The following is a 19,352-nucleotide window of genomic DNA, read 5'->3' as shown; positions in this document are numbered from 1 at the left end:
TTCAGAAGAGAAGATGTTTGAGCTGAAAGCTCTGAAAGAATGGTAGAGTATTTAGCGTGAGGAGCAGTATCAACAAAGAGAATAAAAGGAAACCACGGAGCATCTTAAGGAGTTTAGGCTTTTCAGTTCAAAAGTTGCAGGCATTTGGAGTTGGCGGGAGGTGAGGTGGGATAATGTAAAGGTTAGCATTAGAGATACATTCTTCCCCAACTCCCCCCACCACACACACTTTGGCCCATTTGTATGTGATTGCTGAAGAATTCAAAGTTACTTTAAAAATTGTAGATGAATTTAGCTACATAAAAAGGCTGTTTTTATAATAGGCCCACTGCTAGGTAAAAATTTATTCAGTGCTTCTTGGCCTCTGAAATGAAATGCAAATCTTAAGAGCTTTACATTTTTGTTTTTATTGCCCTTGGATTTCTTTTTTATCGTGTTCTTTCTCCAATTTTGTTCATTTTCATATATTTACACCATGAAAATTTCCTCAGTTTGTGACAGTGTCATTATTTCCTCATAGTCAAAGGGAAGGAATGCCATATTGTTTACCATTTAAAGGAGAATTGATCTTAACTACAAAATGGCTGTTAAACGTAGTCCTTTCCCTGGAAGTCTTTTTCTTAATCTTTATCCTTTTCCTGACACAGCTGGAAAAATTTGAGCTTTTATGTGTTTGTAATGTCTTCATTCATATTAAGAATTTTTATTGAATTTTTCTCTTCTACTGAAGTTTTGTATTTTGTAGGGAAGATAGTTCTTAAAACCAGTATCAGAAACCATAGAACTTTTACTAGGTTGACCTATATGGTACTTTAATCACCAAATTCTGATATTTTTAGATATTGATTAACTATCAGCTTCTATCCCAGCAGACTAAGGGAATGGCTTTAGAATATCTAAAATGAATATATGGAACTATATCCACTATGTTATTTTTCAGTATAACTATGTTAATAGGTTTTTGTTAGTTATTCTGAACATGAGTTGGGAAAAATACCTTCCTAATCTCTCTCCTTCTTTTTTTACTCTCAGATATCAGTGTACATCTCAGTCTAGATAATTGTCAGTCATATACGGTTTTCCCCAGTCTCCAGGAAGTAAAGTTAGCCAGGACTATAGTGTCAAATTTTTAATTTAGGCTTAAACACCTCAGTTATGTGTCCTTCACTCCCCTGTAATTACGCCATCACCAAATTACCAGTTGCTTCTTTGTAAACAGTAAAATGAAATCTCTTTCAAGAGAGTCTCCTTTAAATGTAAGCACTCCAACACTGGGGAGAAGGCTGCCCTCCTCCTACCCCTTTCCCACACCCTTTCTTTTTTCAGTCTGACTCAGAGGGAGGAAATAACTTTTTCATTGTGTCAAACCTTGCCTAATGCTAGTCTAATAAGAAACTACAGTTAGTGCATAAGCTCATTTATCTTATGTAGGTATGATTTTTCATGTTCTTATTACATTTAAGTATTTAACTTGAAGTAATAGAATGTTAAACTTTCTTAGTTTATTGGAATGTTTGGACTGTAATGGTAAAATTGCTATGCTGATTTCCTTTCTCCTAACTAAATTTTTCTATCTTCCATCTTGACTGTTTTAACAGAAAAATATTTTTAGTTTGGCTAGTTTTTGTTTCCTTAGAGTAGCTCAAGAAAAATATGTCAATAATTATATCAGATTTTACTATCAAATAATAATTCCCCCAAAATATCATAACTTTGAGGTGTGAAGAAATCTGGAAAAAATTTAAAAAGATCTTACCAATACTTTATTTGGAATTCATTTTTTAATGCAACACTGTGTAAGCTTATGTAGCCTGTTGTATCTTAGCTACTTATCTGAGAGACTTCTACTATTTAGTTACCAGCATCACTTTGAACAGATATAATGGTACTGGGAGTTATGTTTTTAAGTGATTTTAATTCACCCTAAGCCAAGGAAGTAAATTTTACAAATCACAAGTATCATGTATATTAATAGTTTCCTGTGTTAAACATAGTACCTAATCTTTCAGAAAGAAAAAGTTCCAAAAGCAAGTGGGGTTGTTGGTCCTCTTCCCTCCTTTCCTCCTTTCTTGTTTCCTGTCTGCCTTTGGTCATGTCTTAAGTTCACACCGTAATAACTCCTTTATGAGTCATTTTCATTTTGGAAAATGTTTTTCAGTATTCTTCAAAGTGCGTGAAAGTAGTCTTCGATCCCTATTCCCCTTGCTCCTGCCTTCGCAGACAGATCGCTTTCTTTGTGTATCTGTGTGTTTCCGGTCTCCGCATATATAAGCAAACACATAATCTCCCTCTTCACATAAATGATAGTCTGTACACATCATATAGTTTCCATCTCAGTACACAGAACAGCATCTTTGTGGGGTTTTTCCCCCTTACTAAATGGCTAGTATTAAATGAATGGCTGTGCCCCTTCTCTACTGCTAGTCAGAAACCTTGCTGTTTGGAACAACGTTGTAATGAGTAGTTTTGCCACTACATTTTTCCTATGTATGTAAAAATACCTGTTGGGTAAATACCCACTTGTAGTATTGCTGACTTGAAGAGTGAGAGTGTGTATGTATGCGCACAATTTATTAGATGTAGCCAAACTGCTCTCTGTAAGGATTATACCATTATACCATTTTTCGCCAGCACAGTAAGAGAAGGCCCATTCTCCCACAGCCTCACTAATTTTGCATTGAATTTTAATATGTTTACCAGTGTGTTTAGGGAAATAATATCACATATTATAGTTTTAGTCTATATTTTTACTATGAGATATAGAGTTATTTTTTAATGTCTTGTGAATGTTCATGTGTATTCTACCCATTTTTCTATTGGGGCTTCTTGTCTTACAGATTTATAGAAGTACTTCATATATTTTGAGGCATATAGTTAGAAAGGCCTCTCCCACTCCAAAACAGTAAAGAATTCCTTCCTAAATGGACTTTTTTAAGGTCACTGACACAGTTGACTCTGGACAAAGGGAATCTGAGGTAGGAGAGGGACTTTATACGGATGGTTTGCCTTTCTGTGTGCGCTCACTGAGTTCATTCGACTTCCCTGGTGACTCAGATGGTAAAGCATCTGCCTACAATGCAGGAGACCCGGGTTCGATCCCCGAGTTGGGAAGGTCCCCTGGAAAGGAAATGGCAACCCATTCCAGTACTCTTGCCTGGAGAATCCCATGGATGGAGGAGCCTGGTGGGCTATAGCCCATGGTGTCGCAGAGAGTCAGACATGGCTGAGTGACTTCACTTTCACTTTCCTTTCACTGAATTTATTCTTTATCATGTACTTGTATCTCCTTTAAATCTTTTATTTGGAATACTTACAGATAAGTTGTCCCCAAAAACAGAAGTGCGGGGAGGCCTCATGTACCCCTTCATGCAGTTCTCCCCCAGTGGTAAAATTTTGCATGACTGAAGTCCATATAACACCTGAAGTCCAGAAATTGACATTGGTATAATCCACAGTGTGTATCCTTTTTTCCTCTTTTTAAATAATCTTTTCTGGAAGAAAATTTCAGGATTTTGACCTGAAATTAATTAGATGAGTATAAAATATGCTAAGGGCATTGATGAGCAAGGTTTTTATAGATGCTAAAAACAAATGTCAATCTTTGTATATTTAGCTGGGTTTTTAATATTTCCTTGGTAAAAAGCTTTTTTCACAGTAAGATTGAGTACTTGATAAGGTTTAGTTTTGTGAATAGCCATTTTACCTGCTTGCTTAGCATTGATAATAGCTTTTATGGTCCACAGAAATCACTTATTTTGTGTTACTGAGAATAAAAATCTCCATGGGGCCTTTTGTCTGTGTTTTTTAAACCATGAAATTAAACATTATTTTTACATTGGTAGAACTTAAGGTTAATAATTAGGATACATACAGTTCTTGAGTTCTTAGACAAAATTAACATAAAATTAAGCTAACAGTTTTATTCTTAACCACAGAGGTTTGCATTTAGCCAGAGACTATCTATATGAATTTTTATCTACATAGGCTTTTTTGGAAGGAGGATTGTTATTTGCTCTTAATTGTGATAAAATTAAATATTTTTAAAATTCTTTTTACAGAAAGGATGATAGTTTTGTTGTTTTGTTTTTTTTTAAACTTGATAAGCTTGCTGAGCTTGTAGATTCATTGGATTTCTTCTTTTGCAGTCAGCTACTTAACAATTACTTTCTAAAAATAAAACACATTTCTTTGAGAGGAGGCTAAGTGTAATTCAGGTTAGAATTAAAGCATTTCTAGCACTAATGATATAGAGATTATTGTGAGGGGCAGGCAACGGGATGAAGATTGTAAATGACGTATTGGAAACAGTATGTGATTCCTGAGGACTGGCCTCCAAGAAAGACTATAGCTTCTACTTTTAAGTTTAAAAAGAATTGATTTTACCTGGTTTGGGTAAGGGTGCTTGAACCTTAGTGTATGAGATTGCCAATTCAGTCAAATAAGTTCTTATCACACAACATTTTATTTTGTGATTTGTGGAATTCCTGTTTTAATTGTATTGTGATTCAACAGAGAAGATTAGGAGGGTCTTTGAGTAAAACAGAGTAATTTTTTAAATAATATTCTGCTTATGGATCTATATAGTCTTAAGGTACCTTCAACTTTCTAACAAAAGAACATTTTAGACCTTAGTAGAGAATCAAACTATGCTGGTTGTCTAAAGATCACTGAACAAGTGCCTTTTCCTAGAAGCTACCTACCTCGTTTTCAGACCTGAACCTCTTCTAGGAATATGCTAGATAAGATAAATGGCATGTTATGAGCATAGTTGGATCCATGCTTATGGTTTCACAGCTGAGTTTAAGTGCTTTTCACAATGCACACAAGTCTGCATTTCTTTTAGGTTGTTATAGAGCGCTTCTTTCTTCCTTTCACAGTCTTATGTTGTGATAGGAGAAGCATGTGTTTTGACATTAATTAGGTTTTAATCCTGTCCCTAGGGTTGTGTCTGAGTAAGTTACTAGGCTTCAGTTTCCTCAACTGTAAAATGAGAGTATTACTCAGGCTTGGAGTAAGAACTCACTAAAGTGTGTGTGCTGCCATGAAGTGAGAAGTCATTTGTTTTCCTTTCCTCTCCCTTGTTGCTTTGTTAACGAGCATTTGTGGGACTTCCCTGGCAGTCAGGTGGTTTAGACTATGCTCTTCCACTACAGGGGTCACAGGTTCAGTTCCTAGTGGGGGAACTAAGATGTGCATGCTGCACAGTGTGGCCAAAGAATGATTAATTTTTTAAATGGCATTTCTATTGAGAAGAAAGAGAACAGTAGTCAAAGTGTAATAGCAAAGAAATTTGCACTATTTTTATCTTAAACAGTAGTCATGATGTCTCTCTCCACATTAATAAAGAAAAATTTTGATTTCTCATAAGGAATTTTTCTTAAATATGAGATCCAGTTAAGCCTAACTTTGCTTTCACTGGTTTTAATTTTTAGAGAGGAAAGACGGGATGAGTTGCAGTCACTGAGCTGAGAGCATGGTTGAGAGTTAGCCTATTAAGGAGGATGCAGGTGTGAGACACTGGTGAAGCCAGAGCAGAGTCTCCTCTCTGGCCCCTTGCCTTCTCAGTGAGGTTGCAGGTGATCTAATGTGATAAGAGGAAGCAGGCCTGGGGAGCAAATCTGTGGTGGGAAACCAAAGACAAACAGCGTGGAAATCCATCCTACACTGATTATTAAGTTTTACTTTTCTTATGATTGTGATTGTAATTTACTTTGTTTAGAGCACTATCAAGCTCCTTTTGGTTCTTTTGGGAGCCACAATTCCAAGAAATGACATTCATTATATAAAAAAGTAATAGTCATTCTTGTGTTTTTTCTCACAGTTCTATATTTCTGTCCATTCCCTCAGTACCCACAATTTTTTATTCATCTAATAAATGCTAATCCACTTATGATTTTATTCTAAAAGAGTGACCCATAGTAAACAGAAAGTTTCTTTATGAAAATTATCCCCTTTTGTAGCACTGTATAGTTTATCAGAATAGTTACAGAGTGTTAGGAAGCCTTCTCTTACGGAACTTAAGTTCGGAAACTGGTTATTAATCGCCCAGTTATAGTGTGGTGAATGCAATAAGAAAGAAAACAAGGTCTAATACTGTAACATTAGATCAAGGAAGCAAATAAAAGAAAAGTGTTCATTCTGCTAGCTAATCATTCTCATTTTAAAATAAGAGCATAAACCCCAGACTTTGAACACAGTAGGAAACAGCTTATTACCCTTATTGATCCCATGTTCTGGGGTCTTCAAATAGAATACCCCCCTATTTGTTTCCATCTAAAACTCCCATATTGGTGCTTGCTTGCTTAGTCGCTGTGTCCAGCTCTTTTGAGCCACTAGGCTCCTCTGTCCACAGGATTTCCCAGGCAAGAATACTGGAGTGTGTTCCCATTTCCATGTCCAGGGGGTTGAACCCAAGCCTCCTGTATTGCAGGCAGAGTGTTTACCACTGAGCCACTTGGGAAGCCCATTTTGTATCTTTATTTTTAAAGCAGTGGTTCTCAAACTTTAGTTTCTTTCATATCAGCTGGAGGAGTTATTAAAATAGATTTTTTGAATCCTACCTCGAAAGTAGGTTTGAGTGGACCCGAATATTTGTGTTTCTAACAAGTTCCCAGATTATGCTGATGCTCCTGGTCCAGGGACCACAACACTGAGAACTACTGATTTATTTAAATTCAAAAAAATATAATGGCTTCCTAATATGAACCAGTAATCGTTTCTAATATATTCAGGAACTGTTGTCATACTGACTCTTTCTGCACACACCGAGTTCCTATGTGCCAAGCACTGTTCTCCTCACCGAGGTGAAGATGATAATGAGCCTCGCTCAGAGGGCTCAGTCTGGTAGAGCTAACAGTGGCAGTATTATTTAAAGGCACGTAACGCTCACAGGAGTGGAGTTCTGTGAGTTGGGGTTATAATCCTTGCTCCTTGCTCAGTCACCTCCGACTCTGCAACCCCATGGACAGTAGCTCGCCAGGCTCCTCTGTCCATGGGGTTTCCCAGGCAAGAATCCTGAAGATACCATCCTTATTTTAGGTTTTAAAAAAAAAAAAGCTGAGGTCTAGGAAGGTTAAATAAATAATTTCCTAGAATTCACAGTGAGTATATAGAGGGGCCAGAATTTCATGGTTATGCACTGTAAAAAGTTTGTGATTATTTTAGTGAAACCACAAAAGGGATGGAATATCTGTTCACCTTAGAAAACTAGAAGGCATTCCAGAAGAGATGGCAGTGAGCATCTTAAGAAACAAGTCACAGAAAGCCAGGTGAATTGGAATTATGAGCCTTTGCCACTGTGGGAACAGTTTCTGCAAAGCCTTGGGGCCCTGAGAGGATACACACAGACAATACATTCCTCAGACTGCAGACAGCTGTGTCAGACACAGTATGCCAGACAGAGTATCAGAGAGGGTACGGCGGAAGGCACAGGTCAAGCTTGTGCAGGGTATTGTGTACCAGGCTGAGAAATTTTTAAAATAGATTTTTAAAAAACTATTTCCCTTCTAGCTTTCATCTCTGTAAGCCAGTGGTTCTCAGAAGTATGGTTTGTCAGGCAGCAGAATCAGCATCGCCTAGAACTTGTTAGAAATGCTGCATAGTTTCTGGGCCCCGTCCCAGACCTACTGAACCTGAAACTGAGGCGGAACCCAGCAATCTGTTTTTTAATAAGACATACAGGTGACTGGTGCAATGGTAAAGTTTGAGAACCTCTGCAATAGGTTATAGTATTCTTGGTAACAGCCTTCAAAGTGGCCAAAGGTGAATAGTGATAGTAATTGTATCTGTGACTGACCTGATTCTGTTAAAGTACAATATTTAACAAAATTGAAATGATAATACCTTCTAAAGGGCACATACCTTCAGTATGATCCTATTTAATTTACACTTTGCAAGCCTGTTCCTCTGTAGCAATAAAAGATACGTAAGTCAGGATTGGAGGTTATTTTATCAACAAAGAGTAGGATGCTAATTATTGTTCCTTAGCTGAGGGAATGGTTTGGAAACTGACTAGGTTTTATTGTAATTATCAGAAAATAAGAAGAAATCTTTTAAGAGTTTGAGATTCATTTAGTTTTTTTTGTTTGCTCATTAGTATGTAAAACTGATATTAAAGTTAGCATTTACAATATTCTATTTAAAACTGATATGTTAAAAGAATTGATTGTATTTAAGTCATGAAATGATTTCAGTTGTCCCTTGATACAGAATAAAAAAGTATAATCCAGGATTCTCAGGCAAATTCTAATCTAAATGTCTATTACCATCTTTTTTGCCAAATTATGGCCAGTATTGGTGACTATCCATATGGTGTCTGAACTGAACTTTACACTAAAGTTTATATAGTTCTGTAGTTTATAGTTACATGAATCCATACTTAGTCTCTACAAGCCTTTAAAGCCTAATATATATAAATATTAATGATCTATATATCCTTTCCAGTTATTAGGTATACAGAAGCTCCTTTTCATCTTAGCAATAGCAGGAAGTGAAGTAGTATGCTGTATTTAATATTGTTAATGCTCAGATAAACAAGCTTAGTGTTTTCCATGCATTGACTCAGAGTTTAGAGGATTAAAAAATTCAAAGGCCACTGAGGCATAGATACCAGCCCCTTCATTTTACAGATGAGGAAACTGAGGCCTGAGGAAGCTAAATAGATGATTTACTGATGTAGGTAGTGAGTAACAAAACCAGGATTGTAACCATATCTACTTAGATTACAATATAAAAGGTACCACTACATCAGACAGGATATTTCTGAGCCTCAGTCTAATATAACATTGAAGGTCCCCATCATCTAAAGTAAAATAGTCTTCAGATATATTAGGACTTAAATTTATCACTAAATACTAAATGAAGAGTGTGCAGTAAAGTTTTATATAAAAATAATTTAAAGACCTTTTTCTGTATTGATACAGTAGATTAATATATCAGATTTATATTTACAAGAAAATCTAATAACTGTTCTTTAAAATTTACAAAAACACCAACAAAAGGATATAGGTCCTTGCTATATACATAGGAAAATATAAACTGCCAAAGAGGATAATTATTCATCCTTCTGTGTCATTATCATATAAATGCTAAAATGATACTTGAACTTGAGATGTACTTACCAGCTAGACTGTTTCCAATTGTTTCTAGGAAAAATTGGTCTAAACCACATACCTTAGTTGATGATTTTTGCCAGGTAGCAAGCTACAGTCAAAGCATATGGGTCTGCCAGACGGTTGAGTTCCTTGTTAACCAACCCTCCAAGTACTGTTTGCCCAAAAGCCCTCTGAATCATTTTTACAAGCCAGTTTTTAAAATTTTAAAACCAGATATTAAAAATATAAAAATCTATAGGAGAGAGGTAGTCATCTGAATTTACTGCAATAAGAAACCACTGAAATTTTTGCATGAAAGTTAATTAGAATACATAGTTAGTAAATGAAGAGATGTGGAGCAGATACTGCTCATTTGAAATATATCTTAAGGTCACTGAATTGAGAACTCCTGAATAGAACTGGGAGTTAATTTTTAAAGTAGCGTATATATTTCATAGGCAAGTTGGAAATATTGAAACTACAAAGGATTTTTAGAAGTCATCTATTTACTGAGATCCTCATTTTCAAAGTGAGAGCTCTGAGTATGAAATTCTGAAAATAGGCTAATAGTCTATTTTAAATTACTATTTTGGTTTTAAGTAAAACACAAATGTTTTTATTTACTTTAAGAGTTGGAAGGGAGCTTACATTTTTTTTAGAATAATTTAATGAAATATTCTGATTTTTTCCAGTGCATCTGGGGGAGGTGGTGTAGCCATTGACAACAAAATAGAACAAGCAATGGTAAGTAAAAATTTATAGTCTTCTCATTTCATACATTCTTGGGTTTTATCAGTCCTAAAAAACAAGTATCTAATTTCTTTAAACCAAGATAACCAAAGTATATTTTTCAATAATAAGATTTAGTTGAAAATGCTAAAACACTGAGAATTTTTAGTCTAGAAATACCACTGGAGTAAATACTTTTCCTACTTGAACATCTTACGTTTCATGTTATGCTATTGATAAGGACCATTTTGGGGGGTATATATAATCAACATGCATTTGATCCCCTAAATATCTCAGCATCAAGAATACTTTAGAGACCTGGACTTCTTGGTGGTCCACTGGGCAGAGAGTGTTACTCAGCTTTAAATAAACAGACCTGTTTCTGTTGACTCTGGTTCTGATTTCTGCTGTTACTATCAGTTTTTCTGTTTTTCTTAAAGATTTACTCCACATTCTTAAAAATATTTTGATTCAAGTTATTAAAATCATAAATAGGTTGTAAATAAAGGCCATTAGTCGGCTTTTTTTTTTTAATCCTAAGATTTTGAAGTTGGAAATTTCAGGTCACTTGATTTCTTAAAGCATTACTATAACTAGTTTAATATTAGTTTCATTTCCTTTGTTCTCTTCATCTGACATCTAAGTATATGATTTTAAACTTTTTTTTAATTCCAAGCTTTATTAATTGACAATTTAAGGAGCTGGTTTTTTTTTTTTAATCACTCTCAACTTTGAAAAGAAAATTCTGGACTCCTGCCCCAGTTAGGAACTAGATTTTTTCCACCCCATCTTCCTCAGGGTCGGTCAGGAACAGTAGAAACATAAAAAGCAAGAGCAGGAAATTAGCATAAAATCGTTTTTGTGTTTATAAGGAGAACCAGATAGCAGCTCCTTCCCCTTTCACTCTTCTTGACATTCCTCATTTTGTTTTTCACAGGATCTGGTGAAAAGCCATTTGATGTATGCAGTAAGAGAAGAAGTGGAAGTTCTAAAGGAACAAATAAAAGAATTAGTTGAGAGAAACTCTTTACTTGAACGAGAAAATGCACTGTTAAAATCTCTGTCAAACAGTGATCAGTTATCCCAGCTCCCAGCCCAGCAGGCCAGCCCCAGTAGCACTTCCCAGCCGCAAGCAGTGATAGCACAGCCTCCGCAGCCAGCGCCACCTCCGCAGCAGCCGAATGTCTCCTCAGCGTAAAGCTTTCTCGCCGCGTTAAGGAAAAACTGAAAGCAATCTACCCTTGTGTGCCACTGGTGTTCTTTCCACTTTATACGAAAGCAAGTAGCCATGCTTCGGTGTGTGTCCGGCCCTTTCAGTATTAGACAATCATTCTGCAGGAGCTTCCTCTCTGAGATGTCACGCGGCGCTTGGTGTCCAGTTCTGTCCCCAGTACCCAGGAGAGGGGCAGGCGGTGTGCATTAGGGCGGGCAGTTTGCCTTTTACCTGGTGCGCACGAGCGGGGTCTCTAAGAGCTTTGGGGGCTCTCCATGTTTCCTATTACCGTGGATTTACCCTGAGCCTTCCTCTCACTTTATAAATAACAGTTCATCTAAAGAGCCACTTTTCTTTCAATATCAGTAACATTTGCCTACATAAGTTTTCATTTATTTGTGTTTTATTTATTACAGGGCTGCTATTTTCATAATGTACATGAACAATGTCACAGAACTTTTTTAATTTTTTTGAATAATTATAAGTATCAGTAAAGGAATTGAAAGACAGGATTGCATTTAATAGATAAAACGTTTAGGCAATAATTGAACAAAAGACTCCTGGCATATTTCTAACACTAATGGCAATTTACCTTCGGTATTTATTTTCAGTAGTAAAGACCCAGCTTGAATGTAAATTTTGTATAGTGTAAGTATGAAGACATAGTGCAACTGTACAGGTAGTCACCAGTTATTGTGATATAATAAATAATTGGGCTATTTTGATGAAGAAAACTTTGTTCATTTGTTTCTACTTTCTAATAGAGAAATTGCCACGATTCCTCTGCTTTTTGACATTTCGTATGACTTTTTTCGGGTGGGAATAAGAAGCTGTGAAATTGTTCAACCTACTTTGTAACCAAAGAAGCAAAGCTGTGTAATGGAGTTTTGTTTTTGTTTTTTTTTTTTTTTTTATAATGCACATTCTTTATGTATTTTTATTTAGTGTTTTCTCGGTCACAATTTTCTTTGCTGTCTAGCATGATCTGCATGACCTATAATCTTTGAACCACTTTCGTACCTCATGTTTTTATCCAGCACTCTTATTGTAATATGTACTAGTCTGTGAACAATGTCAAATAAAAAAGAACGAACAGGTAGTGTGGTGGAGCTGAGCTAGTGTATTATACACTAGTTGTAAAAATAAAAATGAAGTGAGCCATCTTTTGTTCATTTAAAATGGTGTTTTGAATTTCGTATGCAGAAAACGTTTTGTTACATTGCAGATTTTAATGTATTTAATAAATGCAACATGCAGATTAAGTGCAGTGTATACTGAGTATTTAAATTAAAATGTACATTTCATAAATACAGTTTCAAGAGAAAGCATCATTTTGTGTATACTAACACATTAAGTGTATGTCAGAAATTGATGTATAAATATATATTTTAACACATTTTCTGAAATTAAACTGCAGTTTTGTTGAAATATTTGGCTCTATATGTGTTCAAAATTTAATTTGATTAGATTTGTATTTTCACAGTTCCAAATATTCCTTCAATGAAAACCTGTTACTAATGACTTAAGGATGGTTCTTAAATCTTCCAGGTAAAATAATTTAAAGAATGCAAGAACAGTGAGCAATATTTGTACTCGATATTCATATGTCAGTGACATTTAAGTAGGAAATCCTTGTCTACCAAAACTTTTACTTGAATTCAGAAAGGTGCCTGTAGAAATTAACATGCTCTATATCTATAGCCAACTAGCTAATCAGGAGTTATTGAGAATCGATAATTAGCTCTCTGCATTAAAAGAAGATAAATGTTCTTTATTTAAAATAAAAACTTAAGCCACAAACTAAATGCATAAAATCAGAGTGTACATGGAACTTCCAATTATTTTATATTCTAGTTATGCTGCAGGATATATTCACAAAAAAAAACAGAATTTTAATGTTAATAGAAATGACTAAAGGAACTTAAGTGCTTAGGCTTGAAGAAGCAACCTGAAGATACGGAGTAAGTTGCTAAGTGGAGCTGTCCCAGATGAGCTAGAAAGTGAAACTTCTGTGTTGGAATGTTTACCAGAAGGCTCGCCGGGTGTGCCCCTGAAGTGTGAACAGTATATTTAATACAGGGGGAGAGAAACTAGTGTTAGAAAAGGTTGGGATTTTTGTGAAAATATCAATTTTGGTGTTGGGAGTAGAAAAGCACTATAATTGCTAAGTAATAGTCACGAAATGATTAATATGTTTAAAATGGTAATTAAAAGCAATTATTACTATTACATTTTTTAAAAATCAGTAGAATACATGAATAGTTCACAGAAGAAATAAATGGCAGTTTCTAAGGGTTCAACCTCTAGTAATCTAAGAAATACAAATTAATATTTAACAAAATCGTTTGTCTTTCAATAGCAGAACCTAATGTAGAAAGGCAAGCTTCCTGTGAGCGTCTAAAACGTACGTTGGCAAAAAGGTGCCGAGCCTTAAATGTTAACAAACTTCTCAGCTTAATGGCGTGAGAAGCGACCTAACGGTGCCATGCTCAGAAAACGCAGAACTGTAGTAGTGCCTGAGGTTCCCCCCAACTCCCCGGCCTCCCCTTGGGACCTGTGAAAGGAAGCCTGTTCATCCACGCCTGCTCGCGTGAGTCCCCCACTCCAGAGTCAGGGACAGCTTAGGCTGCAAAAGCTGCATGCGTGTCTGCATCAGATAGACTGTACTTTAAAACAGCATCAAGCATTCCCCCAGTTGATTCAATCTTTAAATTTCAGCTTTACCTCTGATATTTAGGGTCTCCAGCTACACATAGCTGGAATATTAATTTACTAAGATGCCAGTTTAGGAGCACAGTCTTTGAATGCCATCTGTAATTTTCTCAGTGAAATGTTCATAGGCCAGGGTACCACAGAAGTTTTCTGTTTATTTACTTTAGCCAACTGCAAAATCATAGGACATTTTGTTTCTGATATGGCAATGTGTACAAACTTTATTGCCCCCTCCAAAAAAATTAGCTACAATGTGATTTTATAGCTTGCTGTACCACCCCCCACAAAAAGGGGTTGTGAGGTGGTTATTTTAACTAATTTTTTTGTCCAAAAAAAGCTGGATATTGCCAATTCTATTTCCAATGTTCTGAACTAAGCATAGTATAAAGACAGGAATGCTTTATCATCAAGCCCTCAATGATGGATAATTAAAACATTGTCATGGGTCAGAGATGAGGATATTTCTCCAAGTTCCAAACACTAGTCACTTCTGGACCTTTAAAAAAAAAAAATTGGAAGGGGGACAAGGGGTGCAATGTACTTAAGATTATAGTAACCAAAATATCAGTTCATGAAAATTCTTCCTTGTAGAACCAGAATTAAAATATCACTGGATTTTTTGGAAGCACATTTTTAAGATGAAGTCCTTTTTTTCGGGAAGTTATAAGCTCAGTGGCAGGCACTTTGTGATGTGACTCAGTTCTCTTTAATAATCTTTTGAAAAGGACAAAGCCCACCCCTCAACATTCAGAGTTTTGTTAAGGATATAGATAAACCAAAAGATACAGTGGCAATAATAAAGATCTGTTATGCACCATCAAGGATGGCTTTGTTAGGGAAGATTTCCTCAAAAGAGGTGACACCTGAGTCTTGAAGGTCACAAAACTAAAACAGTGCTCAAAGGAGAGTATAAGCGAGGCTTGGGTAGCTACAGAACTGTTGCTTCCTAGGAGGCAGGCAGTCTGACTGCCTCACTCACCGGGGTAGTCTGGCATCGTTAGGAAAGCAGGAATGATTTAGTGAATTTAAGCAATGGGATTGTAATCAGAATTTCATTTCAGGAAAATTAATCATTCCGGCAGTACATAAGAGGTCATTGGGGGCCAAAACTAGAAGCTGACAGATAATTTAGGAAGGACAAGAGTATTACGTAAAAGAAATGATGGATAGGCAAAATTACCCAGGCAGTCTCCTGAGATTCATGAAGGAGGTTGGTCCTGAGTCTGTCTGTATCATCTTTGCCTCCATGATGAACATTCCATTCCCAGCCTCAGGTGCCTCTTGCTCCAAGGAAAGATGAGAGAGAACTCTAAGTCTTAGAAAGTTTGAGGAAGACTTTTGCTTCCATATACCTCTATGAAATGAAAGTCTTTGTTTCCTGTTTAAGGAATTTCAAGAATTTAAGTAAAGGGTAGGGGGACTAGATGAGCCTTGGCCGTCTTTTAACGCCTGTGTGTAAATCCAGTCCTAAAGGTAAGCCAAATTTAGCCCTTTTATAGTGACTAGGGATTAGAGTGGCCCAGAAGGATGAATTCAAGGTCTGTCCCTCAGAGCTCTCTCTTCCTCCCCAGAAAGGATAATATGGGTTCTACCTCCATTGCAGACATTTGACAACCCAAATCAGAAGGGGTTCTGCTAGGCTGTAGCCTTTCATTCTTTGACAGAGTTCAGTTCAGGTTCCTTTCTGCCCTATGAGCCCCTGGCTAAGTAAAACTGGACATTTTCTTCCACCTCCTCCTGGCTAGTAATCCATGTTTCTATATTCTAGCAATACTAATAGTTTATTATTTAGAGATGTATATTTGCATCCTATTTTTTCCCTTTTTGACTTTCCAGAATGCATTCTGGTTTCCTTTATTTCTCTAGCAGGTCACAGAATTTTTATGGTAAGATCAGCTCTTCATAAGCATGTATTCCTTTCATCAGTAGAGAGATTCTTGTAAAAATGCTTCTTAATGATTTCCTTAGTAGTCTACAATTGGACTGACATGTTGTGTTCACAAGTAAAAATGCTAAGGGGGGCACTATACAAAGAAAGTTAAAGGTCTTAGATGTCCTTTTTGTTTTTAACAGAATCATCAAAAATAAAAGACAGCCTTTCAGGATTGATAATGGTAAAGTAAGAAGCTGCTATTTTGCACCGACACAATCTACTTGGCTCATAGAACTTGTTCAACATTCTTGGATGGTGTGAGTTAGCTTTATCTTTCCTTCTCCTCATCAGGGAAACTGATAGATTAAATAGTTTGGGGAATTTTCCCAAGGTCTAATGTCTTAAGTTGAGCTATTAAACAGAGCATTGAAGTTTATGAACTAAGGCATTACCCATGAGAGCCAAAGTTACTCCTCTGAAAGAAGGAAAAGGTGTGCTAACTTGGATCATAAAAATAACTGAATTTTAAAATACAGCAAATGTAACACTTTTGCTTTCCCATAAAAAGTTGAATTTACCTTTTTAATTTGTTCTTTTGCATGCCTGATAGATTTCTGTATAACAACCATGAAGTATGCTTGCCCACTGCAATTCAGAAATGTTTTCCAGACCTCAGTCCTTGCTGTCGTTCAGCAGGCAAGCAGTGTACCTAGAGACAGATCATACCTGATGCAGTCCAGGAACAGCCCGGGGACATTTTTCTCACACTTGGTTGTGAACTGTCAGGTCAGTGTTTAATTCTAGTGTTCCTACCTTAAGAAAACAATAAAAATTCACAAAATATATGTAACTGAATCAGGTGGCAGATGGACAGAAAAAAATAAATATGCATAACTTTGTTATGCCCCTAAATTTTTTTTTTTTTTTGAGAAATGTTTTGTTTTTTTTATTTTATAGGAACACTATTGAAATGCAATTCAGTTCTAGTTCAAGTCAGGCACTGCCTGCAGCCTGAAGGGAACGTGTTGGGGTAGAAAGATGAGGCATGATTTAAACACTTCAGGAGTTCATAGTCCAATGTAAAAGTAAAAGCTAGAGCGTCACATTATTCAAAGTGTATCTCATGATTTGTGGACCTCATTTCATTTGTTGAATGCAACCTTCTTATAAATGAACAGTAGTATTGCCATGCCATGTGAAGCCCTTTGACATTACCAGGAAACAACTTTAAATCACCAAAAAGCTTTAACATCAAATACTTCTAGAAAGAGGGGACCTGGCAAAAAGACCTTCCATCTCTATATTTAACCTGCAAGGTATCCCCTAAGAAAGGAACTTGTCTGGAAGAGAAGTTTACACATTTCTTAATACTCTTAAGTTTGTAGATTACAGAATTGATTTAAATAAAAACAATTCTTGTGTCATGAATTATATCATCTATTGTCTCATAAACAACACATTCATTATCTTAGCTGACAAAATCAGCTACCATTCAGTGAACCAAGTCAATAATAATTCAGGTACCTAACACCAAAATTAAATCTGATAAAGCTGAGAATCCAGAAAGAAACACACACATACTGAGTAAGTGATAAAAGGGACATTTCAAATCAGTAAGGGAAGAATGGGTTATTCAGCAAATAGTACTGAAACAACATAACCATTTGGGAAAAAATAATTTTAGATCCTTAATTCACAAAAATTGATTCCAGCAGGACTCACGCTTTTTGGTCACATACACATATTTAGAAATATTCCTATGAAAATGTACGTAAGCAAGTTTTACAAGTAGGTTGTGAAGAGATGGCCAACTTTAGTCAAATAAGGGGAATGCACATTGAAACACGAGAGACTGTCTCAGATCCAACTGGCAAAATATTTAAAATATAAATCAAGAGTGTGAGGAAACAGGATTCCTACCTTACCAGTGAGCATGTAAATTAGCACAGCCACTTCTAAAGACTACTAAGTGGTATCCATTACAGTTTTAAATTCACATATGCCCTATGACCCAATATTTCTAATTAAATTTTAATGAAACACACTTTACACACTTTTATTCATAATGTAGCTTCTACAGTGATGTCGGTGGTTCCTTTGGTTGTAACTATAAAACTGGAAAAACCAAAATATGCATCTAGGGAATGGAGCATGGTACATGTTATAGATCATTAGGCATCAGTGAAAAAGAATTGAGAGTCCTTCATGCCCTGACATGGAAAGATCTCTTAAGATGCAATGTTAAGTTCTTTAAAAGTTTAGGGGAAAATAGAAGGATAATACATGAAATACACATGGTACCACTGTTGTTAAAACACATACCACACCCATTCACACAGAGACTGTATAGTGTACATCTTAAGTACCTAACTGTGTATTATAAAAATGTACAGAGAAGGTCTGGAAGGGCACTAGACTGCTCACAGTAGTCTGGTGGAGTGCATCAGCTTTACCTGTAATGTTTGATGTTTTTGAGTATGCTTTCATGTATTGTTTGTGTAATGGACCAATTAATAAATTAGAAATAAAATAAAATAGAAGATGTTTTCTTCTTGTCTGTTGCTAAAGTCTCTCCTGGTGCTTTGGATCTTATCATCCTCAACCTTGCTCCCCACAATTGCTTTCCCCTCAGTTCTCTCCTATTTCTTTTCCTTGGCTCTCTCCCCTGGCTTCATGGCATCAGTCTTTACACAGGCTCAAATGGGTAAACAAACGATAAGTAACCACTCTTCCCCAACTAGGAATGTGCCTCCTCCACTTGCCCTTACTGGTCCTTCTGCCTTTCTGCTTCTTTCTCTCCCATTCACTGCATGCCACACACAATCTGGTTGGGGTCCCACTGGGACCCCAAACCATTTTTGTCAAGATCACCAGTGGTCACTTTGCTACTAATTCCTTTCAGTGCATTTCATTCTTATCTTATTGAACTGCTTTACCTAATTTCAGCTTCTTATCATTTATTTAAGCCTAGTCGATAGCTATCTACTATCTCTTCATTTTCCTCCTTTTCATTTTTGTAGGGATTTCTCTTGTAGTGTGTGTGTGTGTGTGTGTGTGTGTGTGTGTGTGTATACAAAGTTGAATTTTTTTAACCCAGTCTATCTTTTGGGTGTGGGGGAAGGCTGCCCGCTTGGCTTGCAGGATCTTAGTTCCCGACTAGGGATTGAATCTGGGCTCTCTGCAGTGAAAATGAGGAGTCCTAACCACTGAACCCCCAGGGAATTTCCCAATATCTCTCTCTCTCTCTCTATATATATATATATATATATATGTATATATATATATATATATATATTTTTTTTTAGTAGAACAAGAAGTTTAAAAAAAAAAAAAAAAAAAGAAGAAGTTTATTACTCCCACTCAGTAAAAAATATGGAACGCTTAACGAATTTGCCTGTCGTCCTTGTGCAGGGGCCGTGCTAATCTCTGTATTGCTCCAATTTTTAGTGTATGTGCTGCCGAAGCGAGCACCCCAGTCTACACTGTAATAGACTGATTAGCCGTCTCCGTCTGTCACCGTCACGGGCACTTTTACATATGCTTCTGCCATCTTGCTTTGTGTTTTCTCCTTGAAATGTTTTCTAGATTCCCCCGCCACGCAGACTTTTTCCCTTTTCTTGCCTTTTGTTTTCTTATTCATTTTTATCTCTTCTAAGGGTTGGGAAGTTATACATTCCATATCTATTCTTCCAGGGGTTTATCTTACAGATTTTATCACTTTGTTGTGGAAATT

General features: G+C 36.2%; 1 protein-coding gene and 1 non-coding gene across 5 annotated transcripts in view; one reads left to right on the top strand and one right to left on the bottom strand.

Annotated features, from left to right (window-relative positions):
- Positions 1-12,462, top strand: part of TSC22D2 (TSC22 domain family member 2) — a 45,518-nt gene extending 33,056 nt beyond the window's left edge. For 2 of the 4 annotated variants that reach the window (XM_043474035.1, XM_043474034.1), the window contains 2 exons: positions 9,785-9,836; positions 10,759-12,462. In XM_043474035.1, coding sequence (XP_043329970.1) covers positions 9,785-9,836; positions 10,759-11,019 — 313 coding nt within the window. In that variant the 3' untranslated portion in view covers positions 11,020-12,462. Of the gene's footprint in view, positions 1-9,784; positions 9,837-10,758 lie in introns of those variants that run through there. The other 2 variants (XR_006270429.1, XR_006270428.1) reach the window with 1 other exon arrangement.
- Positions 12,463-18,985: 6,523 nt separating this feature from the next.
- LOC122445636 lies at positions 18,986-19,090 on the bottom strand. Its single transcript, XR_006270602.1, has one exon. It is a non-coding gene; the product is annotated as a U6 spliceosomal RNA (small nuclear RNA).
- Positions 19,091-19,352: the final 262 nt, after the last annotated feature.

This window comes from Cervus canadensis, chromosome 7, assembly GCF_019320065.1.
Source record: "Cervus canadensis isolate Bull #8, Minnesota chromosome 7, ASM1932006v1, whole genome shotgun sequence".
Taxonomy (NCBI): domain Eukaryota; kingdom Metazoa; phylum Chordata; class Mammalia; order Artiodactyla; family Cervidae; genus Cervus; species Cervus canadensis.
This window is presented reverse-complemented; position numbering and strand designations above follow the sequence as displayed.